The sequence below is a fragment of the Podarcis muralis genome, chromosome 13, assembly GCF_964188315.1.
Source record: "Podarcis muralis chromosome 13, rPodMur119.hap1.1, whole genome shotgun sequence".
In the NCBI taxonomy this organism is placed as follows: Eukaryota; Metazoa; Chordata; class Lepidosauria; order Squamata; family Lacertidae; genus Podarcis; species Podarcis muralis.
The window spans coordinates 38,674,904-38,699,399 of NC_135667.1; the positions used below are offsets into that span (position 1 = coordinate 38,674,904).

Consider the following 24,496-nt stretch of genomic DNA (forward strand, 5'->3'; position numbering starts at 1 on the left):
GTTAATAGCTGCTAAGCCGCTAATAGCCGTGCTTCGCAAGACGAAAAAACCGCAAGACAAAGAGACTCGCGGAACGGATTAATTTCGTCTTGCGAGGCACCACTGTATGCAAACCCCATTTCCTTCCATTATGGACTGAGCAAGCTCCAGCTGCTTAGACACTCTCCCTGGCCTTCGGGGACATCTGTGGAAAAAGCTCTTTCTTATTAGGCAAAGTCCATAGAAGGCCAAAGGACGTGGGTGGTGCTGTGGGTTAAACCACAGAGCCTAGGGCTTGCCGATCAGAAGGTCGGCAGTTTGAAACCCTGCGACTGGGTGAGCTCCCGTTGCTCGGTCCCTGCTCCTGCCAACCTAGCAGTTTGAAAGCACAAAGGGCAAGTAAATAAATAGGTACCGCTCCAGCGGGAAGGTAAACAATGTTTCTGTGCGCTGCTCTGGCTCGCCAGAAGCGACTTAGTCATGCTGGCCACATGATCCAGAAGCTGTACGCCGGCTCCCTCGGCCAGTAAAGCGAGACGAGCGCTGCAACCCCAGAGTTGTCTGTGACTGGACCTAATGGTCAGGGGTCCCTTTACCTTTACCATAGAAGGCCAAGAATGAGGGCAGGAAGTGCCACCTGAATAATCCTGGCACCACGTCATTTCCATTCCTGCTGCCCGACTTGAATGTGACTTTTATTGTGGAGGATATTTAGCAAGCTGCTTTGAGAGCCTCCTGGGGCTATAAAGTGGGATATAAGTATTGGAAATAAATGCATTAATATCCTTCTCCCTCCCATCTAGTGGCGAGCATCCCTTACCCCATGATGGCACCTGCTGCCCTGGCATATCGTGGGGCTCTGCGAGGGCGTGGCCGAGCTGCCATCTATAACCCCATTCGAGCAGCTCCTGCCCCATCTCCAGTTCCAGCCTATGGCAGGTGAGAGGCGGAGACTGTTCTGTTTGTTTTCATGGGGACAACTTCTATAGCCCTAAAAATAGGTCCTGAAGTCTGGAGGTTTTGCTAAAAGGCCCCCTAAAAATCTTTGCAACAAGCAAATATGTTTTTATTAAATAGGCACAAAGAAAGAGAGAAATGAGCCCAAGTCACTTGGGGAGCAGGCCATTGCTGGTATTCGGCCCCTAGCAGATTACACCCGAGAGAATGTGGCCCTTAACAAGGAAAAAAGCTTTGTTATTTCTTTCCTCTGTTCATTTGGAATATTTTAAACTGCTCTTTATCATAATCAGTCTCATAGTGGAATATAAGACCTCAATCAAGTAAAACAGATGCAAATATAACAATCCACTGAATGCAGGCATGGCCAAACTTGGCCCTCCAGCTGTTTTGGGACTACAACTCCCATCATCCCTAGCTAACAGAACCAGTAGTCAGGGATGATGGGAATTGTAGTCCCAAAACAGCTGGAGGGCCAAGTTTGGCCATGCCTGACTTAATGGCAAGAATGGGTAAAATGGACTTCTTGCAGTTAGGAAAGTAACTGGGAAATGCATTGAAAAGTGTGGAATGAATGGCTTAACAGGAAGACATATAAATATCCCGTGAAGAAATCTGAATGAATGCAGGCCGAATGCTCGTTGCCATTTAACCTTCTCCTAAAAAAATTGGAAAGCACTTCTCCAAATTTCCTAATCCAGTTTGTCAATGAATCAATCAGTAAAAATTGAGGGAAATTTTATTAAGTTAATTATTAAGGGGAAGTTTGCACACAAATGTGTATGTTACTGAAAATAACATCCAAAAAATGCCTTATATTAGCAGAAACGGCTTGGAAAAATGCATACCATATATTAGGCACAAATGTGTGTGCTAGGAGAAATGTGCTTGAAAACACTTTTTTGGTTAGGGGGAAATAGATATTTTTTAATGCATGAGAATATGCAGAAATGGGGCAAACTGAATTTAAGAATAGAACAATAAGAAACTAAGAAAGACCCAGATTGACAGATTTATCATCCCCTGTTGATAAGATGGGCAAGGTAGAGGACCATCTGTGCTGATTTCCTTTTTCTTTTCCCACCTAGTGTGCTCTATCCAGACAGTCTGTACGGCTCTGACCTCTACGTAAGTCTTTACCTGGGTTTCTCTGGGTTTTAGGGTTCAAAGGTCCTGGGCATGTGCTGGCACCAGTTACCTGCGAGTAGAGAAAACAGAGTGGGTTGGGGACTGGCTTCATGGGTTTTGCAAGGCAAAGGTTGTTCTTTGGGGGTGCATCTCTCAGGGCAGGTGAGCGAGCAAAATAGCGCTGTAAAACTGGCAGGACCCACAAAACTGGGTAGAATGAAGGATTGCCCTGGAAACAAGATGGCACGAGAAATGAGGAACATGAGAATCTTCCTTTTAGAGGCAAGAGCTTTGGTCCATCTACTGTCTACACTGACTGGCAGTGGTTACAGTGACTGGCAGAGTTATGGGTGGGATTTTGGCCTGAAGGAAAAGGGCATTGAGCCACTTGCAAGTCTGGGTGATCCAGCATGAGAATTGCTCCTGATTTGGGGGTTTCATGTGGGCCTGAAAGAGTGGGACTCCATCCTTTAAGACTGTATTTTATCTGTTGAAGAGCCGTCCAGAGACTGCATTTTGTTGGGTGGCCATGCACGTGTAGTTAATAAATTAACAGTAATAACAAATAGAGTGTCATGTAGTGTAGAGGTTTTGTTAACTAACATCATGCATAATACTGTGTGCACAGCGTAGACCTCGTGCAAACATCTGGTAGCTAGGCAGGTCTCCAAAATGCAAAATCGGTGCACTAGTGGATGGCCGAGGGGCAAAATTCTTGCGTAAGAAGAAGCAGAAAAGAGGCATGGGTTCTCTGTGGGTCAAACTGCGAGGTGAGTTCCAGTGGTCGTTCTTGATCACGATTCAGAAAGGGGGGGAGAAGGTGCATGGAGGAAGTTTTTTGTTTTCCTTTGAAGAACTGGAGACAGAGAGGCCTTCAAGAATCATGCAAGATGGGCTATTGAATTGAATTGAATCTTTGAATTGCAGGGTTATCCTGCAGCTTACAGAGTGGCCCAGACGCCTGCAGCTGCAGCAACAGCAACGGCTTATAGCGATGGGTAAGTTGGAGACAGATCGTGTGCCGTGTCCAATGACCCTAGAGCATGGGTAGGCAAACTAAGGCCTGGGGGCCGGAGCCAGCCCAATTGCCTTCTCAATCTGGCCTGCGGACGGTCCGGGAATCAACATGTTTTTACATGAGTAGTTATCTCCCGCTTGGACTACTGCAATGCGCTCTACGTGGGGCTACGTGGGGTGACCCAGAAACTACAACTAATCCAGAATGTGGCAGCTAGACTGGTGACTGGGGGGCGGCCGCCGAGACCACATAACACCGGTCTTGAAAGACCTACATTGGCTCCCAGTACGTTTCCGAGCACAATTCAAAATGTTGGTGTTGACCTTTAAAGCCCTAAACGGCTTTGGCCCAGTATACCTGGAGTGTCTCCACCTCCATCGTTCTGCCTGGACGCTGAGGTCCAGCTCCGAGGGCCTTCTGGCGGTTCCCTAATTGCCAGAAGCAAAGCTACAGGGAACCAGGCAGAGAGCCTTCTCGGTAGTGGCGTCCGCCCTGTGGAATGCCCTCCCATCAGATATCAAAGAGAAAAACAACTACCTGACATTTAGAAGACATCTGAAGGCAGCCCTGTTCAGGGAAGCTTTTAATGTGTGACATTTTAATGCATTTTTAATCCTTGTTGGAAGCCACCCAGAGTGGCTGGGGAAACCCAGCCAGATGGGTGGGGTACAAATAATAAATTATTAATATTATTATCATCATCATCATCATCTCTGGGTTATTTGTGGGGCATAGGAATTCGTTCATTTCCCCCCCCAGAAAATATAGTCCAGCCCCCCACAAGGTCTGAGGGACAGTGGACTGACCCCCTGCTGAAAAGATTTGCTGATCCCTGCCCTAGAGGCATATCTGATTATCTCCTCTTGGGTCTTTTGGTCCACAGGTATGGACGGGTCTACACTACCGCCGACCCCTATCACCACACCGTGACCCCCGCCTATGGAGTCGGTGCTATGGTGAGTCACTGTGTTAATGGCCAGGCGTATTGCGTCTCCATCACAGAATCACAAAGCTGGGTGGGTATGGAAGACCATGCGTGCGCAATCACCTGCTGAAAGGCAGCTCAGGCGATCTAGTTCCCAGCAATGTAAGCATTGAGCAGGCAGAATGGAGGAAGTTGCTTCTAGAGCAGCAGTTTAGCTCCATAAGATAAATGCAAGTGAGGCAAACCCCTCACCCCCAAGGAAGCATTTATCCCCTAGGACTGAGCTGGCTTTTTGGTGGCTCCTTCATAAAAAGGTTGGGAAATGTCTGCCTGTTTGGATTGAGGGCTGTGCTTTCTGAATTGGCTTTATTTGCCCTTGATGATGTCAGCCTGCAGCCAAACTGGTTATGCAGAATTGCAGTATTGTTCCATTTACTGCCTGTACTGTGATTCAGTCGTTGCCCATGTGACTAATAGAGGACAAGGAGGAAGACGTAGTGATTAGAAGAATGTGTCTAGCTGCAACAGAGGGTAAATAATGAGCTGGATCCTTGTTTGCTGCAGGTGGTTCCTGATGAAATCTGTGGGACTTTTAAGTCATGACTAACTTGTCCCACTGATGTCACTGGGGCCAAGCTTAAGCAACAGGAGTTAAAGTTCTGTGTTCACTTACTTGGGAGTAAATCCCACTGAACTGTATGGGATATATTTCTGAATACACACATATAGGATTGCCCTGTCAGGCTAGATTCAACCCAATGTCTGCAAACATGAGCACGAGCAGTAATTTCAGCTTTAAAATCATAGTGGGGGACGATTTGGCTTGGCTCTTTTTATATATATAAAAAAGAGAGGAGGAAGGAATAAACAAACAAACAAACAAACAAACAAACAAACAAACAAACAGCTGCTTAATGAACTACTATAATGTAATCATAGATCAAAAGAATACAGCTGTTCGTACAAGGGACTAGGACAGCAGTAGGTTTTCCATGAAGGATCAGAAACAGAAAAGCTAAAGTCATTAAAACCAAACTCTGGTGTGCTTTTTAAAGTGAGGACCATCAGAGATATGTGAAAATTCTCATCCCAATACTGGGTGTAGCTTGACTGCGTCCCTGAAAAATGCCCAGCAGATGGCAGTGTTTACCTGTCTATTAAGGGTCTTCTACTTTTTCAAATAACAAGCATGTACAATCCCTCTTCCTTTTGCTCCTATGTGGGATTCCAGTTTCGGTGCTTTGTTTGGCAGCTTAAAAAGTTCTCACGGAAATGAAAGAGTTTGTTAAGCTTGTGCATAACGTTATAAATTAGAAATGTCACCGTGTCTGATTTAGCCCAAACTTCTGACCTGAGGACAGCCATGCAATTCCCCAAAATAGGGTGGTTGGTGGGGGTTCTATATTGCATGTGAAGGGGAAGCCTAGACAGACAGGAAGCACGGGTCTCTCGGGCTTGCTGTCCTCTGTATCTTCCTTTCAAATAATCTAGAGCTGCAGGGACCTTATTCGTTGGGGAAGAGAGCCCCCAAGAGGAATTCTGGGGAATGGAAAGGAAGAGGGTAGGACAGTTCTTCCTATCTGGCTCAACTTTCTGTTACCCACCCAAGGTTTTTTTAAAAAACCCAACAACTTGAGGGTGCCATGGTGCTCACATAAGGTGTATTCTCGATTTATGTGGATTTATGAGGGATGAATTGTGTGAATGTTCCTATTTTTAGGCAGAGAGCTAAAACAGATTATGATGGTGATCCTATACCAGTAGGGAATGCTTTCAATAAAGATCCATCTTTAGTTTAAAAAGTGCCATCCATGCAGAAGAGGGAAGGTATTGAATGGTTTAAAGAGGAACCCCAAAGTTTGTAAAAATGCAACACACACACACACACACACACACACACACACACACACGGAGAAAGGAGACAATTAGGACTTAGCAGACTCACTGGCCATGGAAAACTGGCTGGGGGAGAGTGTAGAAAACTGTTGGTGGTGGTGGTGGAAGAAGAATGGAATACCCTGGGGAAAGGGGCATGGCTGGAATACTGAACAGGAGTGCTACACTGCAACATTTTGTTGCGGATCCTACTTTGTTTCTTCTTCTTCTTCTTCTACTACTACTACTACTACTACTACTACTACTACTACTACTACTATATTATTTATACCCTGCCCATCTGGCCAGGCCTCCCCAGCCACTCTGGGCAGCTCCCCACAGAATATTAAAAACACGATAAAACATCAAACATTAAAAACTTCCCTAAACGGGGCTGCCTTCAGATGTCTTCTAAAAGTCAGATAGCTGCCTATCTCCTTGACATCTGATTGGGAGGCCATTCCACAGGGCGGGCGCCACTATTGAGAAGTCCCTCTGCCTGGTTCTCTGTAACCCCATATCTCACAGTGAGGGAACCGCCAAAAGGCCCTTGGAGCTGGACCTGAGTGTCCAGGCTGAACGATGGGGGTGGAGATGCTCCTTCAGATATACTGGGCCATTTAGGACTTTAAAGGTCAACACCAACACTTTGAATTGTGCTCAGAAATGTAATGCATGTAAATAGACAAGTCCCCGCAGAGTTCCCAGTTTAAGTAGGTCTTGAAAGACCTACACTGGCTCCCAGTACATTTCCGAGCACAATTCAAAGTGTTGGTCTTGACCTTTAAAGCCCTAAACGGCCTCGGTCCTGTAAACCTGAAGGAGCATCTCCACCCCCATCATTCAGCCTGGACGTTGAGGTCCAGCACCGAGGGCCTTCTGGCGGTTCCCTCGCTGCAAGAAGCCAGGTTACAAGGAACCAAGCAGAGGGCCTTCTCAGTAGTGGCACCCGTCCTGTGGAATGCCCTCCCACCAGATGTCAAAGAGAAGAACAACTACCAGACTTTTAGAAGACATCTGAAGGCAGCCCTGTTTAGGGAAGCTTTTAATGTTTAATAGACTGTTGTATTTTAGTATTCTGTTGGAAGCCGCCCAGAGTGGCTGGGGAAGCCCAGCCAGATGGGTGGGGTATAAAGAATGTTGTTGTTTAGTCGTTTAGTTGTGTCCGACTCTTCGTGACCCCATGGTATAAATAATAAATTATTATTATTATTAAATTATTATAATAAAACTGTAGGATATACCAGAGGAAGAGAAGAAGATAGCAAGGGGGTTACATGACATATAGGCTTTGCTACGGGAGGTGATGAGGATTATGAAGTCAACGTAGCTTTGTTTTGTTAACTCCTTCCTGTCCTATTATTTTGACTTTTCCTCTCGTACAACTTTCCCTTCACACGCCTGCTCCCTCTCTTTCCGGCAGGCCAGCTTGTACCGAGGAGGATGCAACCGTTTCACTCCGTACTGAGGGACCAAGCGCTGGAGCTGAGCATCTCGGAGGCACCTGTGAGCTGATGGCACAGGTGGTGGGACCTAGCGCTGAGAACCTTGCGTGTGTTTGTGTGTGTGGTGTATATGTGTGCGAGAGGAAGGCAGGCAGGTGATCGGTGAAGATACCTCTCAACCAGCAGGACGCGAATTCTGGGTGACAGTCAAATGAAGACAGCTCAGGTGTTTCCTCCAGTCTCTTCAAAGCCTTCGTCGTTCCTCACAAATTCTGGCCTCCCCTGTGTTTTGCTGTTGGGCAGAGGCCAGCGGTTAGATGGTTGACACAATTCAGATGCAGGGCAAACTGAAAACGGGCTACCACAGCTAGGTTACAGGATTGGCAAGGTGCACAGGATGAAATCCAGTTCACTTTGCGGCAGTGGGGCAAGCTAAGGCCTTGGCAAAAGCCATTCCCTGGAGTTCTCTGTGATAGAGTAGATCTCCTTTGTGTCCTTCCACCACAACCATAAAACAGTTTCAAAGCAGTTTAAATAGTTATGGTGCCTGATTATGGAACCTTGAGAAGGATTGGAGATTCAAGGATAGAATCTTCAACCAAGGATATTCAGGCCCTTCGATTTTGGCAGATGGACTGGGGAACTGTGAGAACAAAAACGGATTCCAGACTAGTTTTGGATTTCAGTTCGCCTTCACTACAACACGTGCATCAGTTATGGCTTCCCTAAGAATCCTGGGAAGTGTAGTTTTGAAAATGCTGAGAATTCTCTGCTTGCAGTTCCTAAGCCTGTCCCAGGCAAGGTGCACAGGATGAAATCCAGTTCACTTTGCGGCAGTGGGGCAAGCTAGGGCCTTCACAATTCCCAGGGTTCCCTGGGGTATAGTCCCCCCCCCCCCCCATGTTATAGATCTGCCATATGGTTTAGCGAGCGGAGGTTCAGAATCATCGGTGCAAGAGGTGGACTTTGGTAATCTTTCGTAATATGGCATCCTGTGCAAGGCCAAAAAAAATGGCACCCCCAAATTGATCTTCTCAGTTCTGGATCTTGTCAGTTTTGCACCCCCTTGGCTTGGTGCCCTGTGCAGGGGATCTGCCCATACCACCCTAAATCTGGCGCTGATCTGTCTCTATCTGTCTCTAGAGTTCTCCCCTTCCTTCTCTCATGCCCTGTCCTTTCCCTCCTCTTTGGTTGCTCTTTTATAAATATATATTTTCTTCATTCTGCACTCATACTGTATTCTTTTGTGCTCTCCTGTACTTCTGATCTGCTTTGGGTATCAGCTCATGATAGGTAGCGGCTCAAGCCAGCTTCTTACTTTTCTGTGAAAACTTTGAGACTATTTTTTTATCAAAGTCAGGGGTAAATCACAGTATATTTTTATAAATATTACTTCCCTATTTTTTATTCTTTTGTGAATCTGTCTACAGTGGACCCTCCAGATATGAACTTAATTCGTTCTGGGGGTCTGTATGTACCCCGGAAAGTCTGCATCTAGAGGTGCTGCCTCTGCGCATGCACGCAGAGTGCTTCTGTGCATGCGCAAAGCACACAGAGTATACACTTCCGGGTTTGCCACATTCACAACCCGAAAGTTAAGTTACCTGAAGGTAACATAACCCGAGGGTCCACTGTCTATCTAATGGCCATGATGCAGCAAAATGGCTTTGTGTGCAGGGCTTAGTAGCAGAGGTTTTCCTTGCACAGAAAAAGCAAATGAACTCAAGCAGGGCTTCTATGCCATGTGTTGAACCTGTTCAACAATCAGGCGCTGTTTTGCAGGACCCTCCTGTGCACATCATATTGTGCAAGAGTTTTGCATATCTGTGCATAGAGAAGGATGCGCGCGCACACACATGTATGTATATATTCACACATTCTTCTGGATCTCAGCCAATGCTGCATCAAATATCAAACTTAGGTTAGACATAATTCCAAGTCCCATTGATCTGAATGTGCAGAACAGTTTCCCATTCAGATCCAAAGGACTTTATAAAAGTACCTATTTTTGCCTAGATTTCCCCCTTAAAAAATAAATAAAAAGTTCTGATATTATTTTAAAAACACAAAAGAGACAATCCAAAAAGAAGTCCTAGAAACTGATAACACAAGGAGTTTCCGATGAAGCAAAAGGGCATTAAAGAACTCAGTGCAGAGTGGAAGCCTAAGGAATGTTAAAGCTAAAGGTAAAGGTCCAGTCGTGGCCGACTCTGGGGTTGCGGCGCTCATCTCGCTTTATTGGCCGAGGGAGCCGGCATACAGCTTCCGGGTCATGTGGCCAGCATGACTAACCTGCTTCTGACAAACCAGAGAAGCACATCAAAATGCCATTTACCTTCCCGCCAGAGTGGTACCTATTTATCTACTTGCACTTTAATGTGCTTTCGAACTACTAGGTTGGCAGGCGCAGGGAGCTCACCCCGTCGCGGGGATTCGAACCGCCAACATTCTGATCGGCAAGTCCTAGGCGCTGTGGTTTAAACCACAGCGCCACCCGCGTCCCAAGGAATGTTATGAGGCAGTTTATAAACAGAACAAAGACAACTGGAGTGCATCTCAGCAGCTAATTCATTTTCCTCTGAAGGATGCTGAACCCAAAGCAGAAGCCATTTCTGTTTCTAGCAATTTGCTTTCCACGTATTTCTGGGCTTAGGTGTCTGGCAGTGCCTGCTCACAGTGCAATATCTCAGGGAAACCTTTCTATATAGATGCTTGTTCTTTTTTTCACTGTTTCCTTGTTACTGTAATAAAATCCTGATTCTGGCTAATTTCTTTTTCTCTGCCTCTTTTACTTCCTTCTCCTTCTCCTTCTCCTCTTCCTCCTCCTCCTCTTCCTCTGTTGCTGTTGCTGCCTACTTCCTCTTGTCTGGAATGAAGGCCACATCCAAACCAAACATTTAAACCTTTTTAAGAGTCGCAACTTCCCCCAAAGGATCCTAATAACTGTAGCTTATTAAGGAGAGTTGTTCGAAGCCCCCCCAAAAAACTATAGTTCCCAAGATTCTTTGGGGGTGGGGGAAGCATGACTCTTATACGACTTTAAAAGTGCTTTAAATGTATGTTAAGGATGTGACTAAAGACTTGCTTGCTTTCAGCTCCTAACTGGCAAGGGTGTTTAGTGAAGGACAGGAGCGAAGCAAGGCTGGAGTTAACTGAAAAGCACTGCTGTTGGTGTCTTCATCCTACCCTTTGCCTCTGGTTAAATAGGCCTGGTAGGTTTTTTAAAAAACCCTGCCAAACCTGTTTGTTCACAGGTGACAGTGGAACAAAAGAAACTTGCATACACCACAGTAAGTGATTCCTCTCTCAAAACTACAGTGGTGCCTCGCAAGACGAAATTAATCCGTTCTGCGAGTTTTTTCATCTTGCGAATTTTTCGTCTTGCGAAGCACGGTTTTGGAAAAGCTTCAAAAATCACCAAAGTCTTCAAAAACCTCAAAAAAGGCTACCACACCGCGTGCTATGAGTTGCTCCTCGAAGTCAAGTCGCAACTGCACCCTGGATATTAACGGTTTTAAGAAAAAGGAAACAAACTTGCAAGACGTTTTCATCTTGCGAAGCAAGCCCATAGGGGAAATCGTCTTGCGAAGCAACTAAAAAAACGCAAAACTCTTTCGTCTTGCGAGGCATTCGTCTTGAGAGGCATTCGTCTTGCGAGGTACCACTGTACTTTGACTTGTTTTAAGTGTGTTTTGCCTGCCTTGCGCCTAAGAATAGTTGATTACAGGGGTCGAGCATGGAACACAGGATCGTGAACTTCCCTGCTGGTCTTTGGAGAGGGATAATCTGGGTCATCCAACCCCAATGGTGAAACGGAACGAGGCTGGTTGCATTTTTGTAACTTGCAGTACCGTGGAGCCTGGATTTCCCTCTAGCCAGAGTGGATTGTATGTTGCCCTGGGCAAGTGCTGAGGCTCAGCATTCAGCACCCTAAACTTTCGCTTCTTAAGAACCAAGTTCCACGCCCTTCTGACTGTGACGCTTGAATGCATGTTAGCAGTGCCTGTGGAAATTGCAGAAAGCAGAGACAGGATCTGAGAAAAGTACAGCCGTACGTTGGATCTCAAACAACTTGGCTCCCGAACAAATTGGCTCCCGAAAGATCGAAACCCGGAAGTGAGTGTTCCGGTTTTCGAACAATTTTCGGAAGCCAAACGTCCGACGTGGCTTCCGCAGCTTCCAATTGGCTGCAGGAACTTTCTGCAGCCAATCAGAAGACGCGCTTTGGTTTCCGAACGTTTTGGAAGTCGAACGGACTTCCAGAAAAGATTCCATTCGACTTCCATGGTACGACTGTAGGCCTAGGGTGGGATTCTGGTACTCTTCCCCAGTTCCTTGTCCCAAGACTCATTTTTTTAACACACACACGGCACACATCCTCCTTATTATAGCCTTTAATGAGGGCTTAATCTGAGTTTCTTTAGTGGGCAGAACAGGTGGCCTGAAATGATGCGGTTTTAATGGGGATGCTACCCAATGCATAGCTTCTCATAAACTTAACAGTTTGATTTGCCTTTTCAAGGAAGGAAGGAAGAGAAATGGCTCCTTAGTGCTTTGTCAGAATGGGGGCTTCCTCAATGCCTTGCTTCCTGCTGCTTACTCTTTCTCTGCTCATTCACCCCACAATTCCCTCCTCCTGTCACCTTTCAGAATCACTGCCCCAGATCATGCTGGAAAATCAAGCTAAAGGGTCTTGGGCCACATGGTCTGGTTCAACATACGCAGCTGGATGAAGAGGTTGGGTGGTGTGGTAGGGCCCGGACTACAGCTGGGGGATACCGAATGTTGCCCTTTCAAAAATAAAAGCTAAATCCTGCATGTAGAAAACCAAAATACGAGGAAGAAAGATTCTAGCCTAGCCCTTTGCTTACTGTGGCACATCTCTGCATTTGCCTTCCGCTGGGCTTTCCTGCCTCCTTGGCCACTTACTCTGACGCTCCTTTGTTTGTCTGCTCTCCCTTGAACCCCTATCGCTTGCTCGCAAACGCTCCTTTCTCCTTTCCTATCCTGCTCCCTGTTTCTCTCTTGCATTCTGTCCTGCATGCGATCTCCATTTTGCTTCTGTCCTCTTTTTATTGCTTAAGGTAAAGGTAAAGGTACCCCTGACCATTAGGTCCAGTCATGGCCGACTCTGGGGCGCTCATCTCGCTTTACTGGCCGAGGGAGCCGGCGTACAACTTCCGGGTCATGTGGCCAGCATGACTAAGCCGCTTCTGGCGAACCAGAGCAGCGCATGGAAATGCCGTTTACCATCCCACCTGAGCGGTACCTATTTATCTACTTGCACTTGACGTGCTTTCGAACTGCTAGGTGTTAGGCACCCTTTATTTCTGGTTAAAATTAGATGTGATATGTGAGGAAATGGGAGGGAGGGAATGCCTTAACCCTGTTTCATCTGCCTCCCACCCCCTTTTTTTTGCTTGAAATCACTCCCCTCTGTTTGTCCACTCAGTGGGGGATATACTATTTCCCCCCCTGCAGGGAGAAAAGCAATTTGAAGGTGGGTGATTTCTGATCAGAGTAATAGTCTGGAGGGAAACAGATTAAGCAGTCCTTGCACGATGCCATTGCCATCCATTTCTCCACTCACAGCCTCCCAAGGTCACCTTTATATATTTAAAATACTGGGGGGAAGACAAGTGGGGCAGCTAGGGCTTGACCTTAGGGCCAAAGTCCAGGGGGCCTCCAGATGACCACCTGAGAATGGGAGAAGATGGGGAGAGAAGGAAGGAAGACTGGTATCGGCACCTGAGCAAGCATGGACGTGCCAGGGCCCATCAAGGCTGATAGTGGTCTCCCTGGCATCCTTTCTTCTTATTTTTTTAAAAAATATGCTATAGTCAAAGTGGTGGACCGGGCATGTACATGGTCACAGATGCCCATTTTTATTACTACATTTACTTCAAAAATATACCGTATTTATGCAAATCTAATGTGCCATCGGGACGCGGGTGGTGCTGTGGGTAAAAGCCTCAGCACCTAGGGCTTGCCGATCGAAAGGTCGGCGGTTCGAATCCCCGCGGCGGGGTGCGCTCCCATCGTTCGGTCCCAGCGCCTGCCAACCTAGCAGTTCGAAAGCACCCCCGGGTGCAAGTTGATAAATAGGGACCGCTTACAAGCGGGAAGGTAAACGGCATTTCCGTGGCTCGCCAGAGCAGCGATGTCACGCTGGCCACGTGACCTGGAGGTGTCTCCGGACAGCGCTGGCCCCCGGCCTCTTGAGTGAGATGGGCGCACAACCCTAGAGTCTGGCAAGACTGGCCCGTACGGGCAGGGGTACCTTTACCTTTAATGTGCCATCGAATCTAATGCGTGCCTTAATTTTCAAAACCTTGAAACCCCAAAACATATTTGCTGGCAAATGTAAATGCACCATCAAATCTAATGTGCACCCTAATTCAATCAATCAATCAATCAATCAATCAATCAATCAATCAATCAATCACTTATTTATTGTGTTTGGCTAAAAGCCATTACAAATTCAATTACAGATCCGGCAAGTCCATTAAAAGCTGTTAAAAAGAAATCCAGAGGTATACATCCACTTACAATAAGTCAATATGAATGAATCACCTGCACAGTCTACAGCATTGAATTTTATACAGCTAGCACAAATACTTTGGGCAGCTTTAGCAACTAGGGCTGTTTTGTATGCAACAAGCGGATCACAGTCTTTTTTGCGACATTATTTAGCCCAAAAAAGTGTGCATTACATTTGAGTAAATTCGGTATTATCCTTTTCTACAGCAAAATTGTGCCCATTCCCAAATATTTAGCAGTAGAAGCAAACTCCATTTATTTATTTGTTTAGTGATGACGTTGCTATGATTTAAGTCAGTTAAAAATGTGAAACTGCACATTCTCAAGAGTATATTTTTACTTTAAAAAACTAGAGTGGGCAAACTTTTTGTTGTTGTTCTTCTAATTTATCGGGAATGTAGGAGCAGTTGCAAAGGCTGGCAATGGGGGGGGGGGAGGGAAGAGAAATTGAGGCTTCCTCCCTCCCCAACACCTGTAAGACCTGGAAATCCAGCATCTAAAATTAACTATGCATTGCTTTTGATTTGACCATCAGCATCTTGGCATTTCATTTGCTCTTGACTTCCCTTCTCTGCCCCCTGCATTGACACTCTCTCTCTCTCTCTCTCTCTCTCTCTCTCTCTCTCTCTCTCTCTCTCTCTCTCTCTCTCTCTCTTGCTCTCTCTGCTTTGGCTCACATCGCCTTTGCTTTCTTTCCCACTGCTTTTGTGTCTTTGCCTTCCGACCCTTGCTTGGTGACTCTCATTTCTTCTGTCGCTTTATTACAACTCTCTTCGTCTGTTGTATCAGCTGAGGATTTCTCATAGTTTATTGTCACGTGATACCACGCACGCCATCACATGAAAGGGTGAGACCATAGACTGCTCCCCTCCTACAATCAGGCATCCTTGGTTGCTCCTCTTGTCGTCAAGAGCTCTCCTGGTCCTGGCGAATGGCAGGAATGGGCTCTTCTCGTTTCCTGCAATTCAGAAGAAAGGGCCGCCGACTGAAAGTGATGGCGAGAAGTCACCTTGCAGTGAGCGGCTTTGCTGAAACAAAAATGAACGTGGGAATTTAACATTAGCATGAATCTTGCTCTCTCATCTACTTTGCTCTCTAGCCTTCTCCCTTTACCTCCTTCTCTACGGTCTCTACATTTCTGCTGCTTTGCATCCTCTCTCTCTCTCCCAATGACAGCATCCGGTCCCCGCAGAAAAGCTTGTATACATGAGCAGAACCCATCTCATCATAAACCAATCTGGAAGCAACTTTTGAGAGGATCTCCTGATTTGTTTATTAACAAAACAAAAAACCTAAAAGTGCCAACCCTCAGCTCTGATTTTGATCAGAGCAGATGCATTGGGGGAGGGGGAGAGAATGTTTTAACACTCTCTCCCTATCACTCTCATGTAAATAGACTCCCTGAGCTGCATTAAGTCCTTGGGTGGAGGGTAAAGATACTGGTATTGTATGGTGCCATGTTCCCTTTTGCTCCTCACTTTTCTTTATTAGTATTCTACCTCTTTTCATCATAGAATTCAAGACAGGACATGTGGGAGGTCTGCAGTCTAAGAGCTGACCAAACCCACACCTGCTTAGCTTCAGCAAGGGTTCCACAGCATGGGTCTTTGGGTCATGTTGAGAACCAGTTGCCTCATCCTCATCCTACTTCTTTCTTTCTTTCTTTCTTTCTTTCTTTCTTTCTTTCTTTCTTTCTTTCTTTCTTTCTTTCTTTCTTTCTTTCTTTCTCTCTCTCCTCTCTCTCTCTCTCCCCCTCTCTCTCCCTCCCTCCCTCACTTTCCTTCCTTCCTTCCTTCCTTCCTTCCTTCCTTCCTTCCTTCCTTCCTTCTTTCTCTCTCTCTCTCTCTCTCTCTCTCTCTCTCTTTCTTTCTTTCTTTCTCTCTCTCTCTCTCTCTCTCTCTCTCTCTCTCCTTCCTTCCTCCCTCCCTTCCTTCCCTCTCTCTCCCCCCCCTCTCTCCCTCCCCCCCTCTTCTTTCTAGCTTCACCCTTGCCTTGGCTGGTTCCCTGTCTTCTTCTGCCCTCCAGCTCCCTTTGCTTTGCCATCTCCTTGCATCTCATGCACTTGCCATCCCTTTGCCTGTTCCATACCTGCTCTCCATTTCCTTTCTTTACTCTCATGCTTTCTGATTGCTCACTTGGAGCTGAGCCAGGCCTGCACGTCTGTTGCCAAACGCATGCTTAGCAATTTGGCTATAAAGGTGAAGGGGAGGGTTCCCTACTTTTGTCCATAACTAGAGAGTGGGGACAATAACTAGACTTTTCTTCTCTACCCCCTTCCCTCCCTGTGCTTCCCCTACTTTAATTCCACCTCCCCTTGCTTGGCTCCAATACTGAAAGTGTGCCACGGGGGAATGGATGTCTCCAGGTATTTATTTTTCTACCCCTTAGTGTCAAAGTCAGCTTCTGTGCAGTTTACAAAATATAAAATTGAAGTTGCGCATAACATTAAAATATGTCATAATTAAAATACACAATAAGGCAGTACCGTTACAACAATAGAGCAGTTAAAAACAGGGAACGTGGCAAGAAATCAAGCACCAGGGTATAAGGAGGAAATGTGAAGGAAGGGACAGGTTTCAATACCATATCCCCTGCCCTGCGCTCGCATTTCATAGGCCCGGCTCTACCATTAGGCAGAGTGAAGCAGCCCCTTCAGTCCTCCATCAATTTCCCTCTATTGGAGGACTGAACTGTGGGTGCTGCCTAAGCTAGCTCGCTGCTCTCACGAGTGGTGGAGAGCACTGTCCAATTGCCAGTGCTGAAGTAAGATTCAACAAGCTCTATATGTGGAACAGTACATCTTCTCATCAACCAACAACAGGTCTTGGGCCGGCCCTGCTGTTTGGCGAGAAAAGTAGACAGCTCCACTTTATGGCCAAACTGGTGAGTGTGTGTTGAACATTCAGGTGCCTGATTTGGAGCTTGATTGCTTTCTTAGGTTGCCTCTTCTCCTCTCTCTCTCTCTCTCTTGCTTGCATGCTGCTTTCTCACCTCTCACTCTTGACTTTTGCTTTCTCTGCCCCTTCCAGATGATTTGAGGACACCCTGCCACAATGAAAGGGTAGCGAGCAAAGAAATGGGAGGTGAATGGGCAAAGAAAGGAGCCCTTTAGGCACTTAGATTTAGTGTTAAAGGCAGCACACAGACCCACTTTCAAGCAAGCCCAAATGCAGATGTGTCTACAGTCTGTATGCAACCATAAAGCCTTAACCTAGGAACACTTCATGAAATGCATCAGAAAGGCTGGTTCTCTCCCAAAACAGGCTGATGGATGCTTAAATGAGTTGTAGCCAGCGAGAGTTTCAAATCCCTCTATGTAACATATATGCACTATGTTTTTAAGCACTGGACATCCAACAGAGTTAAGTATGTTTGAAAATAATAATAATAATAATAATAATAATAATAATAATAATAATAATAATAATAATTCATACCCCGCCCATCTGGCTGGGTTTCCCCAGCCACTCTGGGTAGTTCCCAACAGAATATTAAAAGCACGATAATACATCAAACATTAAATACTTCCCTAAGCAGGGCTGCTTTCAGATGTCTTCTAAAAGTCAGATAGTTATTTTATTTCCTTGACATTTGACGGGAGGGCGTTTCACAGGGTGGGTGCCACTACTGAGAAGGCCCTCTACTTGGTTCCCTGTAGCTTCACTTCTCGCAGTGAGGGAACCACCAGAAGGCCCTCAGAGCTGGACCTCAGTGTCTGGGCTGAACGATGGGGGTGGAGATGCTATTTCAGGTATATTGGGCCAAGACCGTTTAGGGCTTTAAAGGGCAGCACCAACACTGAAGCCAGTATATTTTTCGCATGCTTTGGCTAAGTGAAGTGACCCCTCTTCTACATCCCTTTCCAGACAATAACACAGGTTGTACAAAACTGCTTGTTTCTTGTAGGGCCTCCTGTATGGGGTTTTCCTTGCTGGTGCATTGAATGTTTGGAGTTGCATTCTTCTGGCACCCAAAGCAGAGTGATGAGTTGCTGGGGAAATACGAATTTCACCTCAGCAAATACCTGTATTACAGTAGTAAGTGTAGTGGCAGCTGGAAGGGGCACAAGCACCTATTGGCTGGTGCCTGCGACGTCATGATAGCAAGTGTTTTTTGTCATCTTCTTGAAACCTGGTTTGGAGGTCTTTTTGTAAAAAGATTCCTAGAAGCTGAGTGACCTCTCGCTGTGCTGCAAAAGCAAGGAGTGCACATCTAATCCTTTGAAGCAGAAGAGAGCAGAAAGAATCCTTTGAAGCAGAAAGAAAAAGCCTTCAAATAAGCAAGATTGCAAAGGGCCACAAAAATGCTATCAAATAGTCCCACCATAGCAAGACTACGTTATATGGGGAAAGTAAAATATAGTGGATTCTGTGAAGTCCCACTTGGGTATTAAGATCCTCCTTTAAATCAGTGACTGAAGGCCTTACATCTCACTCAGTTCATTCTTACTGTGTCTATTCGCATGGTTTATAACTGGGCACTTCCAGACTGTCCCTATTTTGGGGTGGGATTCAAACCCCAGCGAATTCAGGATGCACAATTAAAATGGATTTGGAGCCCTTGTGTGATAAACTGGCTTCTCCAAAAATATTGTGCTATATTACAGTAAAAAAGGGGACCAGATGCACAGTCACCTAACCTCCATGCAAACCAAACAGGATGAGTGCTCAGGAAACAGGTCATCTGGAAGCAACCATGATATCCTCTAATCCTTTGTCTCCTTTGCTCTCCCACAATCTTTCTTTTGCCCAAATCTTCTGCTCTGCCACTGATCTTTATCTTACTTTTGGCCGCCTGATCTTCCTTCTGCTGCTTATATGGCCTACTGTTGCTTCACACTTTCCTTTGTGTCCCTTTCCCATCACATTTCATGTTTCGCTCACTCTTTCCCTCTTGAACGAGTTACCTCCTACTTGTACAGTGGTACCTTGGTTCTTGAACTTAATCCGTTCCGGGAATCTGTTTGACTCCCGAAACCATTCAAAAACCAAGGTGTGGCTTCCGATTGGCTGCAGGAGCTTCCTGCAGAAGCCATGTCGGATGTTTGACTTCCGAAAAACGTTCACAAACCGGAACACTTCTGGGTTTGCGGCGTTTGGGAGCCAATTTGTTCGGGAGCCAAGTTGTTTGAATACCAAGGTACCACTGTATATGCAATTACTTACATTTGCAATTTTTCATACTCACTTTGTTTCTTTGCACAGTATCTTCTTGCTTACTCACTACTTCCTTCCTTCCTTCTTTCCTTCCTCTCCTCCTGTCTCTCTCTTTATCTTTCTTTTTCAAGTTGCTCGCCTCTATTTCAATCACTTGCTTTTTAAATGCTTAACTAGGGATGAAATTAGTTGAGAAAATAACCTGTTCAGGCTCTTTCTAGCTCCTATAGCACTTGCTATTGCTGGCTGTCCATGGTTTGAGCAGTTATCAATTGCCTGGTACTGAATCAGGACTCATGCCAGGGTAGCAGTAAAGGGAACGTTGCTACTATTGTTCTGCAGAATGATCCTCTCTATGCAGCACCTCTTTCTCTCCTTTGCCTGCCTTCTCTTCACCTTCACTTTGCTTCCAGATCTTGCTTGCTCAGCAACTGATCCAAGATGTCTTCACACATCTATTTATTTATTATTTTATTTATTAAATTTCTATACCACCCTTCACCCAAGAATCACAGGGCGGTTAACAACATAAGAACACAAAAATACATGGCAACAAACGAAAACAATGCCCCCCCACACTTTTAGAGACCGTAGATTGTTTAATTAAAGGTAAAGGTAAAGGTACCCCTGCCCGTACGGGACAGTCTTGCCAGACTCTAGGGTTGTGCGCTCATCTCACTCTAGAGGCCGGGAGCCAGCGCTGTCCGCAGAAACTTCTGGGTCACGTGGCCAGCGTGACAAGCTGCATCTGGCAAGCCAGCGCAGCACACGGAACGCCGTTTACCTTCCCGCTGGTAAGCGGTCCCTATTTATCTACTTGCACCCGGGGGTGCTTTCAAACTGCTAGGTTGGCAGGCGCTGGGACCGAGCAGTGGGAGTGCACCCTGTCGTGGGGATTCGAACCGCCGACCATGCGATCGGCAAGTCCTAGGTGCTGAGGTTTTACCCACAGCGCCACCCGCGTCCCTAGATTGTTTAATTAGCCAAAGGCTAATTATGAGAAGAGGAATAGTTTTGTTTGGTGCCTAAAGGAAGGTGCCCAGCAAGCCTCCCTGGGGTGAGCATTCCACACATGATGCTAAAAATCACTTTCAGCTTTAAACCTGTTGCATTCACCACTGTAAAACTAGCACTGACCGATATGTCTCTTTTATTTCTTCTGAATTCTTCTCCCACGTTAACAGCATTCACACCTGATGCCAAAATATGAGAGGGGCTGACATGTACCTTGCTGTTTTCTGCTTAACTTGCCGAGGCTGTTGGTGCTTTTACTTGTGACTCCTCTGCTCATCCTCTGTTTCAACCAACTTTTCCAGAGTGGGTATTTGGCCTTGAGCTACAACATGGGACCCACTTTCACATTTCTTACTGCCGATCTTGCCGTCTTTTCCCTTCTCTCCTCTTGTTCACCCCTTTATTTTTTGCTGTCTCCTTCTGCTTTTCTCAACCTCTCACTCCCCTCTTAAAAGACAACAACCCCTTTTAAACAAAGCAAAAATTGTGAGTGTGCCACTGGTAGAACCCATCGTTAGACTGAGGTGGTACCCAGCTGTGAATCCTAACCCACCAGTTGAAGACCAGCACATAGTTTTCTTTGCTCAACTGTTCCCCCTTCACCCTGCCTCTAATTCCTGCATCCCATCCTGTTTTCTATCCTTTGCCATTTCTCCTTGCTTACCTTCTTGCTGCTTTTAACTGCTCTGTTTTATTTGCTTGCTTTTTGCTCGACTGTCTCCTCTTTGGCTGCTTTCATTGTTGCCTGCTGCCTGTTTCCCTTGGTTTCTGCTGAGCTTCTCTTCCTTCCTTCCTCTACTATAGGGCTGTACAACCACACATCCAATTTGTTTCCATCCCTCCTTTTCATCCAGCTTGACTTGTGATGCTTCCTCAAGCCGTTAGCAAAGGCGCAGTACAGTGTAGGAACATGAGGAAAACGTGCCTATTTCTGTGAGCGAGTATCCATGTTGGTCTGTTTAACAGGACCAACAAAAAGGGAATCTAATAGCATCCCATGGACTGGCAGCTTTATAATGTCGCCTGGGTGGATTTGGGAGCAAAGGCAGCAAGTGAGTTTGTGGCAGGGCCTAGATTTATGCGTTTGGCAAATATCCTGTTGCTGAATAGTCACGTTAGATTGGGAGGCTATCCGTGAGCAAGGACAAACTCGTGTGTCTTCATGCATCTGATGAAGATCTAGCTGTTGCCAAATCTGTTAATCTTTTAAGGTTCTGTAAAGCTGTTTTATTTTTTGTGAATACTTTTGTGGTTATTTTATATTCTGGAGTAAGGACCAGTTCACTGAAATGAGAAACTTTGGTTCACTCCATTTCTTGCTCTCCCACACTTTTTACTTTGCTGCTGACTTCCTTTCTCTCATGCACTCCTTTCTTCTCCCTTTATGCATGCTTGTCAACTCTCACTTCAACCGCACATGCTTATTTCTGTTCTTTTATTTCTTGCTGACTCTTCCTTCCTGGCCATTCTTTTCAGTTGCTCACTTGTCTCTTTGTGGAGTCCATATATTTCTCTTCTTTTTAACCCCTGTGTCAGGATTGCATATTGTCTGTTTCTTCAACTTCTTAGTCCTGGCATGTGCACAACCTCACACACTCTTTTCTTTCTTTCTTTCTTTCTTTCTTTCTTTCTTTCTTTCTTTCTTTCTTTCTTTCTTTCTTTCTTCTTTCTTTCTCGCTCTCCCATTCTCTGGGCCAATGGACTCAGGTGTGTGTCAGCTACTGGAAACCTGCTTGAAAACACTGCACAGACCGCAAAGACTATGGGGTTTTGTTTTCAGTGCCTTAGCCCAGCAATGTCAATGTGGTTGCTGGGTTTAGTTTATGGACTGTGCGTGAACTACTTACTCCCCACAAGCAGGGAGATACTGAGCACAACACACTTCAAGCAGCCATCCCAGGAATGTGTGAATTGGCTTTACAATCTCACTATTTCACGTCTTGTTTTTACTCTTCTGTTTTCTTCCTGTTGATCTAGCTTCCCTTCCCTTTGCTTACATGCTTTTGTGATCTGTCTCATCCACCCCCCTTTAATTTGCCTGTTCTACCTCTATGTGATTATTAAACAATGTCACAAATACTTAATGCAACAATAAAGAAAATTACAGTGGTGCCTCACAAGACAAAATTAATCCGTTCCTTCGTCTCTTTGTCTTGCGTTTTTTTTCATCTTGCGAAGCACAGCTATTAGCGGCTTAGCGGCTTAGCAGCTATTAGCGGCTTAGCGGCTATTAACGGCTTAGCGGCTTTAAGAAAAAGGAAACAAACTCGCAAGAACTCGCAAGACGTTTCGTCTTGCGAAACAAGCCCATAGGGAAATTTGTCTTGCGGAACGACTCAAAAAACGGAAAACCCTTTCGTCTAGCGAGTTTTTCGTCTTGCGAGGCATTCGTCTTGCGGGGCACCACTGTACCCCACAGTAGCTCTTTCATATGAGCAGTGGCAGACTCGTTCATATGAAAAAGGCCAAGTGATCGAGCGACCCTTCTCCTGCTCTAATCAGATCTGCATTGCTTCATTCCCTACAATGAGCTCATAGTGACATTCCTGGATCTATCCCATTTTATCCTCCCTCTCCTGAGAATTCTGTGAGCCAAGCTTCAGCGAGAATGAAGGTGTGTACAGACCATAATTTAAAAGTAAACTCCAATATGGAAATATGCATACTACAATTTGAGCACCTCTGCTGTACTCCCCATCCCCACCCGCCACCAGATAGATATTCTGGTTTTCAGCAGAAACTGGATTACACAGTGCAGATTGTGTCTGTCACAAAAGCAGCTCTTGCCACCACCCACACCTTTTGGAACAATTTTTCGACAGTAAAAAACAAAAGCAAGTACAAAAATGTTGAACTTTGGAAAAAAATCAAAGCACCAAAGATAGATTTAAATCTGGGAATGGTTGTGTGTGCCCTGTGAGGAGTGAAGGCAAGGGGAAGCAAAGCTTGAACCACCATATCAGAAAGGTTTCACTCATTTGTGCTCAGTGACCTGCCTAAAACCATCCTTTAAGCTTCATGACTGAGCAAAGGTTCTGGAAATAGAAGAAACAGCTGTGAGCTTCACTTGGAGACACAGCCCTCTTGCCAAATGATGGCTGAAAGATCAAAATATCCAAGCAATATATGCCACCTATTTCATGATATTGGTTGTGGCCTTCTTTGTTTTCCCTCTGCATTCTTTTTTTTAAAGCAATGATTTTAACACAGAACTCCCTCATCCAAATCCAATAGTGTGTCCATTACACCATACTGGCACATAACTAAACTGCAGTGTTCATCCTATGGTTCGTATGAGAATATCCAGGTATTTCCCCCCACCCACCCCAAAACATTTTTCTGGTTTTTCCTGCCAAAATGAAGGATCGTGTTGCAAATTGCACTATTCATGTTTCTGATAGAACCTCAGATATGTAGGCTGCCTGGAGGACTGTATCTATGTAAATCATACAGAGAACTCGTTGGGGAGGCAATATATAAATGTAATAAATAAAAATTAAATAGCAAATAGCCAGACATCCTTGAGGTATCAAGATGAAACTTTACAATTGCCCAGGTGTATTCAGTATCCAAAGCAGGTCATGGAATATAATTCTAATTTTTATTTACCAATCTTATTGTTTGACATTTTTTCAAATAAAGTGTGGTGGTATTGTATTTCTTAATAAAATGGAGCTGAATTTCACTCATGTTCAAAATGTTCTTTCTTCAAACTGCTCATTCAGACACATCCCGTCCCATCTTATAAAAACAAGCCTGGTAAAAAGACCAATATTGTTACCCACTGAATTTTAGGTAAACACACATACCAGAAATCAATAAGACTGGCTATTAATAAAAGCAGCAGCTCAGCTGAAAACTTACTTACTCAAAAGTTCTTTCAGTGCAACTTACTGCCAAGAAAGCAGTCTCAGAATCGTAGCTCGGGTCATACTCCATAACTTTAAATGAGCTTTAGCCAAGACTAACTCTTCCTAGATTATGTCCATGGCTCATTAACCGTTACAAATAGTGAACAATTTCACTGCATAAAATGTACACAATTCACTGTTTACTTGATCTTTTTGTTAACAGTACAAAAGAATGAGAATCCAGCAGCCCAATATTGCTTTGAGGGCATCTCCAGACAGTCTATTTGAATATTCACTCAAATTGGTTTCTACAAAGTTTGTGGGGTGGTTAGACAATGCCAGCTGTTCATTCAGTATTCATTCTGATTCATTTGTCAGGTGGTTAGAGGGTGTTGCACACATTATCCCACACTTTCCAAGTCACCTTTAACTGCAGAACCTGAATTTGCTGATATGTGATTGTATTCAGCTCAAAAATACCGACAGTCCAGGAGAATCCTGAGATTTACAGAGGTCACCTTGATTCTAGAACAAGCACTTGATGAATGATGCTTTCTTTTCCCCTCCCACTACAGCTGCTGCCTCCTCCAGCTACTGCTGGGAATGAA

The 24,496-nt window shown here is 45.3% G+C and overlaps 1 protein-coding gene and 1 long non-coding RNA gene across 4 annotated transcripts in view; one reads left to right on the plus strand and one right to left on the minus strand.

The window, feature by feature from the left end:
* Positions 1-10,095, plus strand: part of LOC114581722 (RNA binding protein fox-1 homolog 1-like) — a 43,103-nt gene extending 33,008 nt beyond the window's left edge. For all 3 annotated transcript variants that reach the window (XM_028702198.2, XM_028702197.2, XM_028702199.2), the window contains exons 8-12: positions 783-918; positions 2,025-2,064; positions 2,992-3,062; positions 3,966-4,038; positions 7,306-10,095. In XM_028702198.2, coding sequence (XP_028558031.2) covers positions 783-918; positions 2,025-2,064; positions 2,992-3,062; positions 3,966-4,038; positions 7,306-7,350 — 365 coding nt within the window. In that variant the 3' untranslated portion in view covers positions 7,351-10,095. The remainder of the gene's footprint in view (positions 1-782; positions 919-2,024; positions 2,065-2,991; positions 3,063-3,965; positions 4,039-7,305) is intronic.
* LOC144325142 (uncharacterized) lies at positions 8,567-10,930 on the minus strand. The gene is made up of 2 exons (XR_013390454.1): positions 9,822-10,930; positions 8,567-9,116 (listed from the first exon to the last, which is right to left on the minus strand). It is a non-coding gene; the product is annotated as an uncharacterized LOC144325142 (long non-coding RNA).
* Between the last annotated feature and the right edge of the window lie 13,566 nt (positions 10,931-24,496).